At 51.2% G+C, this 9,880-nt stretch overlaps 2 protein-coding genes across 2 annotated transcripts; one reads left to right on the forward strand and one right to left on the reverse strand.

Annotated features, from left to right (window-relative positions):
* Nucleotides 1-890: 890 nt before the first annotated feature.
* On the forward strand, nt 891-1,481 carry CCOS01_16428 (uncharacterized protein; the record flags this gene model as incomplete). The annotated part of the gene is made up of 1 exon (XM_060464564.1): nt 891-1,481. One exon carries the CDS (start codon nt 891-893, stop codon nt 1,479-1,481), a length of 591 nt encoding a protein of 196 aa, XP_060304880.1.
* An 80-nt stretch (nt 1,482-1,561) lies between these two features.
* CCOS01_16429 (uncharacterized protein) lies at nt 1,562-4,237 on the reverse strand (the record flags this gene model as incomplete). Its single annotated transcript, XM_060464565.1, has 8 exons — nt 1,562-1,928; nt 2,198-2,274; nt 2,420-2,576; nt 2,669-2,986; nt 3,129-3,233; nt 3,339-3,388; nt 3,693-3,963; nt 4,176-4,237. 8 exons carry the CDS (start codon nt 4,235-4,237, stop codon nt 1,562-1,564), a joined length of 1,407 nt encoding a protein of 468 aa, XP_060304881.1.
* Nucleotides 4,238-9,880: the final 5,643 nt, after the last annotated feature.

Consider the following 9,880-nt stretch of genomic DNA (forward strand, 5'->3'; position numbering starts at 1 on the left):
GCAGGAGTAATTGCGTACTTGGAGCCTGTGAAGTTGGCAGCGGTTTCTTACAAGCCAAGCTGCAGTGTTGGGCAGTCAGAAACAGTCCAGAGTGGTCATTTGTACTCCAAAATGTCTTGGCAGGTGATTGTTGCCTTGACCTGTTGGAACTGGAAGCACCTTTGAAGTATTCTCGCCTGCGTCGGAATGAGGGTGACAATGCCGAAGGCCAGTCAGGCTGGAATTGGTATTTAATCATGTCTAAAACTTTGACGCAACCTTATCTGCTGGCCTGTATACCCGTGAAGTTGACTCTTTGCTCCGGGAATCCACTCGAGGAACTCGGCTATAGTGATGCTGTTGTGGGTCAAATCTCCTGGACACATGATCGTCGTCTTGATGAAGTGAGACTTGTCGAAGTTCGTGACTATGCCAGAATGAGTGGGAGTCGGCATTACGAGACTGCTGCTAAAAGCTCAGGTCGTTGTCGTCGCGGCCTTGGTGATGGTCTTGGTTGGTGATGCCGATGACACCAACACAGGCATTCATTACGAGCCATAAGCTCTCGCAACCTGGGCCGATGGTTTGTTCTGCTTGAGAAACTCGTTACTTGTGATCTGGTTGTTGTCAGTAATTCCCTTGTAGGTAGTCATTTTGCGAACGAGGTGGGACTTATCATGAGTCTTGACCATGTTGGTCCGGGTTGAGGGAGGCGTCGTGGTTCCGTTGACGGCTGTAGTGACAGCCGCAGTCACCTATCAGCTTCTCATCTTAATCGGCTTGGTATTGCTGGATCTCAGTACTCTTGCATAGAAAATAGCTTCTAGCTAAAGACCCTCGCAAATGAAGCCAAATGGCGGGTTCCACTCCAAGAGATCAGTCAGGGAGATCGCACTGCAGCCATCCATGCCATGGCAAGTGGTTGCCGATATGAAGTCATTTTGCAAACATGCTCCATATTAGATTTGATAGACATAGGCGCCGTCAAACCGCTCGCCGAAGCAGTGTCCGGTTTTGCCGTGGTGGTGACAGAGCCAGGAGAAGAGTTCTTCATCGCAACGGCGTACTTTACCTCGACGAAGACGCTGATCGGTGCGCCGGTGCTGTCGACGCCCAAGGACGATGAAAGCGTGAAGATAGGTCTTCCTGCAGCATCCAGAATGAAGTCTTCGACCTGGAGCCGGGCGCTTTCGGCCAGTGTCGGCGCGGCATCCGGTTCCTGGGCGGTCAGCGCTGCCGATGGCGCCGCCAGGGCCCGGCATGTCGTCGTCGCAATTAATGCCTACACAAAAGGGGTCGCTCCGGGGGTCCTCAATGCCTCAATACCGCTTCAGGCCTATCAAATCGTCAGTCAGCCTCTCGACGACAACGTTCGGCGCGTCATTCTGCCCAGAACACGTACCATATATGTCCCAGGATCCGGCTCCACGTGGACGGGCGTCTCCATGTCAGCATCGACGGGCCAGCCTTTCTTTACGACGAGCGATGAACCCTCGGCCTGAGTTCCAAGTCGAAGCCGGCCCGCTGCCACCAACCGTCGACATCACGGCAATAACATTGGGGTCCTTGCGGCCCACCTCGGTCAGAGCGCGATCGGGAGGGCCAAGATGGCATTAAAAGAGGCGTCGTCCGGTCCGATAGCCATCGAGGTAATAAGGCAGTTATCCTCCGTCGAACAGAAGCCCTTCGGTATATCGTAGTAGAGAAGACTGATGATTACGAAGGTCGCGGTCGTTAGCGCTAGTATGATGCCCGGCATCGCAACCGTCTTGCGGACGGTCCAGCCGCACCGGTGGGTCAGGCTGTGAAGTCGGCTTCGGAGCCGCACTGGACGAAATTGTGCTGGGCGTAGTAGTCGACCGGGCGCAGCATGCGCTCGCATATTATCGGGGTCAGGGTCAGCGTTGTCGGGCCGGCGGGCATGAGCCACTATCTCGCGCTCCTGTCGGCTGTCTTCGATAGCCTCGATCTCTGTGCCCTGTTGTGCCCCTGAACCGACCCCATCCCGTGTTTATCCCATCGACTGTGAGTTAATGTCAGTAGATTAGTACGTACCTTCTATGAGGGAGCAGAGAATCACGTATTATTCAACAACTATCCGTTTAGCACTCGTCTTAGTTCCAACCCATGCACCCGACCAAAAAGTGCCCACGTTGGAGAAAACTGGAGGTGTCTGTACTGACGTCAAGTCGCAATCAATGGGATAGCACATTCTCACTGAACGACCCTGCGGTCTTGGTCGTCCGCAGACGGCTTTGCAAAGACGCCACGAACGCTCGTAGCCGAGAAGCGGAACTGCGGGCCGGAGTTGAGTTGACGCAATGTAGCTGCCCTGGCCGATCTATTCTAGATCTTCTTGCTTATGGGGCTGGAGATCGCCGGCGTCGATGCCAAGACAGCCGGTGGCCATGTCCGCCTGTCGTCTCTTGAGGCAAAATACCTCGGATATCGACATCCAGATCGGGCCGATCCTAACGATGAAGCCGGACACGGCCGGATAAACGGCGGGGACCGGATAGCCGACCGCGGCTGTCAGGCGTAAAGTCGGGGTCATTGGCGGTATGAGGGTCGAGGGGTTCGTAAATGAGGGTGCGACACTGGGAAGGAGGTCGAAAATCTGTTTGGCCCGCGATCGCTACTAGTCTTCGTTCCGCCTGAGAACCAGATGAATCTCGCAACACTGCCGTACCTCGCGTGATGCGGCTTCACGGGCCTGTCGGCGTTTGGGAGTTGCTGAGGTTGAATACCCGTGCGGCTGGCCGGCACGATGATGCGGCGCGGCTCATGTTTACCTTTGACACAGTCTATGAACTCTACCACCGCAATGTTGTCGGCCATTCCGAGCGTAGTCTTGAGCGAATCGACGAGGCCGGCCACCATGCCGGGGCCGACCACCGCGTCAATGTCATGCTTGTACTTCTTGTCGAGTCTCGCCACCTCGTCAACGGGATGGCAGGCGCATGTAGTAATAAATCCCGGTGACGGTGCCGATGGTCGAGCGCAGGCTCTTAGAGATGGTCGATCTTCTACTCGAAAGAGATGGCCGGCAACAGTCCGTCAATCTGCTCGTCTGGGCGCGAATGGTATCGGAGACGAGCGACGAGTTACCGCTCTCTAAATAGTTGACGGAAAATGCTTGCCTGTCACACCGGATCGTCGGGTCGACGTTCTCCAAAATGTGTTCGCGCGCGTCGCCGAAGTGGCGCGGGCGCAAGGAGGCTGCCCTGGAGACCATCACCCACCTCCAAAGGAGACTTTCACGTAGGCATAGCATGTATTCAGCCCACTGCTCCAGGGCTATCATAGACTTCGCGGAATCAACCATCAATTCCCACATTTCGCCGGAGCTGAAAGCCTACGGGCCACCGTGGACGCGGGCGCAGGCGTCATGGTGAGTGATGTTGATATTCTGGTGGTATACAAGTCAGCAAGGCAATCCCTTCCGGCCGGCATGAAGTCCAGCAGTCGTATTCGACTGCGAATGTGGTATGGAAGGAAGTTGGTGGGCAGGGACCAGAATTCCTCTGTTGGGTGTAAGTAGGTGGAAGGGCCCGTTGGCATGGGGCGGGCAAAGACGTTGACGTTGCTGTCAAAGAGACTATTGCAGAAGATGTCGACTTTCTCGTCGAACGCGACCAAATTGCTGCGTTTGGAGGTGGAAGAAAGAGGAAGTGATATATAAGTGGAAGGGCCGTTTGCAGCCGCCCGACCACCTTCCGCATCCTCTTTCCCGCCGTCAATATTCCGATCAGCGCCTTCTCGCCGGTAGAGATGCGTACGTGGGTCATCGTCATCAGGAGCGTCGTCCCGTAGGCAGTCGGCAGGCAGGCCGCGTGGGCGAACAACACGGCATTCGGTATCGGCTGGCAGCACTCGGCCGGCAGAGCGCAATACTCGAACGCAGCGGTGTCTCGCAGCGTCTCGCCCATCATGCCGGCGCCAGGGCAGTAGTGGTCCGGTCGCGATCCGCTGGTCGACGTGCCACTCTAACACATTGGCGCGGCTTGGGAAGGATAGGCTGTCGGGGCTGAACAAATAGAAAGATACGAACAGATGTCATCACCTCATGGGTACAGCATCTTCAATGGCTTTGATGCCCCGTTCATCATTAGAGAGCAAATTTTCATTTTCATCACAGTGTCTGATGTTACGATAAGAGTAAGTGATAGCCATGGAGCTTTTGCAACGAAACTCACAGCTTCTTCTGTTGTTCCCGTGCGCCTTTGCCACCCTGCCAGGATGCAGCTATCGAAACCATCCTGTGAGTGTTTGATAATTAAGACCGCTGTGGATGAGGGCAATTCGACCTAGCTCTCTGTGCCGTTAAGGTCAAGGACACCGGTTGACCTGGCACGCCTTTCGAAAGATGAGCAATGAGGCCAGCGGCGCCTGGCAGTGTTATGGTATAGATCAAGCATTTCATCATTGTGAGCCTCTTGTACCACGAATTCCAGTACAATTACTTTGCTCAATTCTCGGTGAGCGAATCGCAGGGCCGGATGTAACCAAAAGAACTGAGTCGCTGCGATAGACTAATACATGCTCTCCATAACATCATGAGAAATATGACGATGACACTAAGCTCTGATACGTGACAGGAGATCTGCCAAAGAACTTGTTGGGATATTGACGGGTGCGAACGGTCCTTCCACCCACTTCCACTTGACTGAGGATTCGAAGGCTCTACTCACCAACTTTCCTCATTCCATATACATACGCCGTTCAATACAACTAGATATTCAGCTTCATGCCGGTCGAGAGCCTGCAATTCTGACGTGTATACTGACAAAAACTGATAACGAGCCTCGAGGAAGAACATTAACGCATCCCCAAGGCTCCAAAGTCTTACGGTTAAAGACCTCCTGCGAGTACTTGGTTCAAATAAGTAGATCGCGCGTCTCACTACCCTCCAGGCAATCTAGCTCAATCTGGCTGCTTCATTCGCCATGGGGAGTGTGCGCACCGAACCATTCTAGTTACATTAAGAAAAGGAAGCCCCCGAGTAAACCAGATGAAAGTGATTGTTCAAACATCACTCAATATTCAAATGACGCCAAACCAAAACCTGATCTTCTGAAAGCCCTAAAAGTGTCGCCAGGTGTCTTCAAGTCTGAAACTAAAGGAAACTCGCCAACCGTCATATGAAATCAAACATCAGGATAAACATTCTACTTCAGACTGGATCTCGTTGTTTCGTTCTCTGTGAAGACCTCGAATTTTGTTCAAAGTGACCACAGATTGCATTCTATTCGCAGCTTTCTCCGAAGGCCTCAACGATCTCGCCGACTGTGATATTCGCCGGTGTGTGGGCGGAAGACTAAGGGAGAGGTGTAGGCGTGCCGCCTAACCCTTCATCTGTGTAGCTATCCCAGCTCTCCAAAAAGTCTTTTTTGTTGTTTGTTACGAAAAGAAAACCCTCATGTTGATTTGACTGACTCTCGCATATCTGATAGTGTGGGGATCGTATCTTGCATTTTGCACACATCTCAGTGAATTCTTCAGCAGTGAGTTGCGCCATGCCATTCTTGCCTCTGCTTCCGGGTAGTCGTCAATCACATTCAATTTACGTCTGCCTCCAAGACGTAAGCGTTCTGCTATACCCATTATAAAAGCTCGACGTGTTTCAGAAGGTGGAGAAACATTCGGGCCTTTGCCTTATCCAGAATGGGAGCTCGCTGTGTGCATTCGACGGAAGCCGAATCTGCGTTCTATTTCTCAACTCAGCTCCGATATGTTGCGGTTCTTTCTGTCATGTCTTTGAATCATGCTCCGGCCTCTCTTGAAGCAAGTCTAAGCATTAGAGTGTCCCTGAGCTTCAAAGACATCGGTTAAGATATACTCCGAGCCGATCGGCCTCACCTTGCCTGTGAATGCCGTGTACGATCTGTGCAAAGTTGCACAATAGAAGCCTTATTAGGGTGGTGACGTCCGTCAGCGCCTAAAAGTCGGGCATACAAAATGGCGCCCGGGATGCCCATTCTCTCTAGGTATGGTATCGTAGCAAGCCCTGAGACACTTTTCCACTCTAGTCAAGACTCCCAGTCTTATCTAGGACTGTCTGTTGTTATCGAATATAGGTTCAGTGCCCAGGGATCGCCAGAATCCATTCTCAATGCGGCGCTTGTCAATGTTCATTACCTCCGTGATCTCATGATAATTGTCTTCATCAACGACAAACCCACCGTCAACGCTTCAGCTTGCAGTGTAAGGCTTCTCCTCAGAATGATGTGGCAGCCTTGGCTGGTGGCTGGGAGATGCGGTGCGGGGTTTCTGGCATCGGAATCTAGGCGATATGGATGACCCATTTCCAAGATGTGGCCAATGCTATAGTCAATAAATGGTAAACCTTTGGGGCGTGTTCAATCCTCTCATTTGATGGGGTGCACAAGGTGGATGGAATCGGGATCTTATATGGGGCTGCCCGCTCCGAGCCTCCCGCCTTGTTCTGCAATGTGGCAAAGTGATCGCTCCTTCTGTAGCTGTTGCACCTGGTCGATCTAATGACTTTCGTGTTTCTACTCGTTCGTGTGTTTTTGTTGATGCTGCTATGGTCTTTCTTGCCGTCGCTGTTTCAGTGACGGCTGCTGTCGCGTACTTTGACATTTGCCTTTGTTTCCTTGGAGACTCTGTTGTATGCTGGCCAATCACCTCGGGCTTAACCAAGGCGCTTGTTGATTCAGTCAGTGACCTCGATCAGCATGAAATGAAAAGAATAGTCAACCCCTGTGGTTATTTTCTGACTCTTTGAAGTGACGTCATCTACTTTATATGTCATACGGCCAAAGATTTCTTATTTCAAAGTAAGGCATCTGAACAAATCCTGCCTCACAGAGCTGCAAACCAGCACCAAGCGATCTTCTTGAGGTCGCCAACGACTGTCTCTCTCACAGACACCCCAGCGTGGGCTGTGTAAACCGAACGTCTCAGCAGTACTCATACACAAGAACTTGTCGTTGACCTGCAATCACCGTCTCCCATTTTTACTCTTGTGTCTTCTGAGTAGAGATGAGAGGCAAGGAATCACAGGACGCGAGACTCATCTTCTTCCAAGCAAATTATCTAGATCAGTTGAAGACCCTCGGCCAACTTAGCATTATTCAAAAGGTGGATTCGGCCGTGCAGAAGCTTGAGGCGTCAGCAGTGGATTTCAATTCATTCATCCCTGGACCAGTGGAAATCTAAGGTTGTAGTAGAAAGCTAAGAAACCACAAAAACTGATAGACTTCCTTCGAGACGCCTGCCAACATAGACTGGTGATGAGATTCCATCCAAACGGAGGCAGGTATACGTTTCTTGATCACAGCCAGCCCCTTCTCAGTTACCAATTACGACCTACAAAATCAGTTCTGTGAGATCCCCAAGCAGGAGGCCATGTACTAAGAGCAAAAGCCAGCGTTATTTCTTCCTCTAAGCGTAAGAAGCTGGTCCTAGGCCTTGCCAATGTAGGGGTGTCGTCATCTGACAATAGTCAGGCCGAGAAGGGAAATGAGGACCAGGAGGATGCCCTTACGGCTGTGGTCCTACATGCTCCGACTTGGTAGTGAGTTGTAACAAAATAGCGGCTCCGGGGCTCCGACAAAACCAAGACCTCGATCGGCCTTCGAGGTTCTGACACCATCGGCCTGTTGGTATACGCATCAGCAGGGCAACTTTGCGGCCAGTGGGAAGTCCAATAATCGTATATTGACTGTGTGATGGGAATTTGGAAGGAGAAGCTTGCTGAGCAGAGTCCACGATTCCTTCGTTGGGTGTATGTAGGTGAAAGAGAACTCGGTAGGAACTTGACGTGGGGCCATCCCGCCATCCATATCCTCCTTTTCTCCTCAGAATTATTCCAACACAACCTCTGTCACTGCCTCGAGTAGATCGAAAGGGGTATATACTAAGAGTTTCACGATGAACATCTCTGATCGCGTACCCATCATTGGTGCCGGTGATCTCCTTCACGTGAATCTCAGCTTTAGAACAGATGTCGAGATACTAGCGAGCACCCGCCACTCGTTTCGCAGTCTGGCGGATGGTTTTACGTCATGCTCAAACCCCATCTTCGTCACCGACTGAACCATGGGTTTGACCACTGGTTATCGCGTACAGTCTAACATCCGCACGTTCTAGTCCGACTGCCCGTCATGAAGTTGAACTGCCTCATCAGCAGTTTCATACAACCAAAGATCGTAAATCATCTAGGATGAGCACTGCATGAACTGAGCAAAGACCCTGGATTGAAGTCAGCCTTCGATTCGCTGGATTGACCAGCATAGCTAGCATTGGACCTAGTTTACGCATCTTTGGTTATCGGCCGTTGGAGATTATCGTCAATAAGAGCGGAAATATCCTCTTTTCAATTACTCGAGTAGCGTTCTATCGATGGGTAACATCACTTCTCATAATGGCGGAATGGCTTCAACCATCCGTAACTTTACTGTCGCCATGTGACTTCGGTCATATCATTATACAGCGGTTGCGCTAAGAATCATATTCGCTCGGACCCGCCCTTAGTGCGAGACTCGTTCCTATCTTTACTCTTGCTGGGCAGCAGATCTTCAATTCAATGATTACATATCTCGATGCCTACCTTGTAATAGCACGACATGTGGCCAATGAGATGCTGTTTATTGTCTGATGTAAGGTTTCTCTTCACACAGTCGCGACTGCAGAGGTAGAGTGCTATCGATTAGCTAACGTCGGGTTACGGCGGGCTTGCTGATAGTATTATCTCATGACCAAGGAAATATCAGGCAATCAATAAAGCCGTCCACAGCGACGCTTCAAAGTTCGAGAATAAAAGAGCTGACTCGCGCGTTCGGGCAGTGGCCGTGGCCTATCCGATGCCATGTGGCCTGCGAAGGCTGAGATGATGAACTTCCAGCTTTGCTCTTGCGTTTCAAGTTGAAGCTAGCATGGTCAAGCTGTCACATACGACCATACCCATTGGAAAACTCGGGATCCCGTCCGCTCTCCCATAGATAAGCCAATGAGGGCCGGATTAGTAGTTGGGTCGGTGACGACCAGCGAATACCTGGTGTTGTATGTTTTTGGTTTTGCTCGGTTATCGTGACCCACACCTGACTAGTTTATTGTGAACTACTGCATGCATTTGTCCCTTTTTTCTTCTTCAGGGCATACTCCTCCCCTACCTACATCACGGTCTGAAATGGTAGCTGGGCAACAACAACTGACACGTAACAGCGCAATACATATAATTTAGATCCAGTTACTAAGCACCGTGCCCAGTGAACCATTAGTACTTGAAGTGTATGATGTAGTTACGATGAGTGGGCGATTGTAACCCAGGCCCTGATATATACGTAAGTACGTGACCGCTGGTAGGCAAGTGAGCTTGATCGCCTGTGGCGGGTGTAATAGTGAGGATGTAGGATTGAAAGTTCCTCATAAGAGCTCCAATTAGCTATGTACCTGGACTGTTGCCCCAATAGCCAAATAATACTGCTCAATGTGCCCTAATGTCATGTGCGTTTACGCAGTGATCATTCAATCGAATCGAATCTTGAACGTCCGAAGCTCACCATCACGGCCTTGAGGCCACGGATCTCTTCTAAGTTATACAGCACGCTCATGATGGGCGGTGTTGATTCCATAGAATGATCGAGTTGCAGGCGTCTGATCATGTGCTCAAACCCATGCGACCTAGTCTTGTTCTCGTTGCTAAAGGCTTATACAGCTAGCATGACAGTTCCGTCATGGCTCATGCCTTGGTCCGAGTCAGGCATGGACTTTTGTGACCACGGGAACTGAACCCGAAGGCGCAGTCGGGGAGGATGGCTTCGCGGACGATCCGAGAAAGGCTAGCAAGCAGACTGTACGTAATGATTGGCCAATGGACATCGCAGAAGATGACAGCAACAAGAAAACCCGTATCTCAATGCGTCTCTCGGAAAGA

Source organism: Colletotrichum costaricense (genome assembly GCF_030867565.1).
Source record: "Colletotrichum costaricense strain IMI 309622 chromosome Unknown Scaffold_30.1, whole genome shotgun sequence".
NCBI classification, from domain to species: domain Eukaryota; kingdom Fungi; phylum Ascomycota; class Sordariomycetes; order Glomerellales; family Glomerellaceae; genus Colletotrichum; species Colletotrichum costaricense.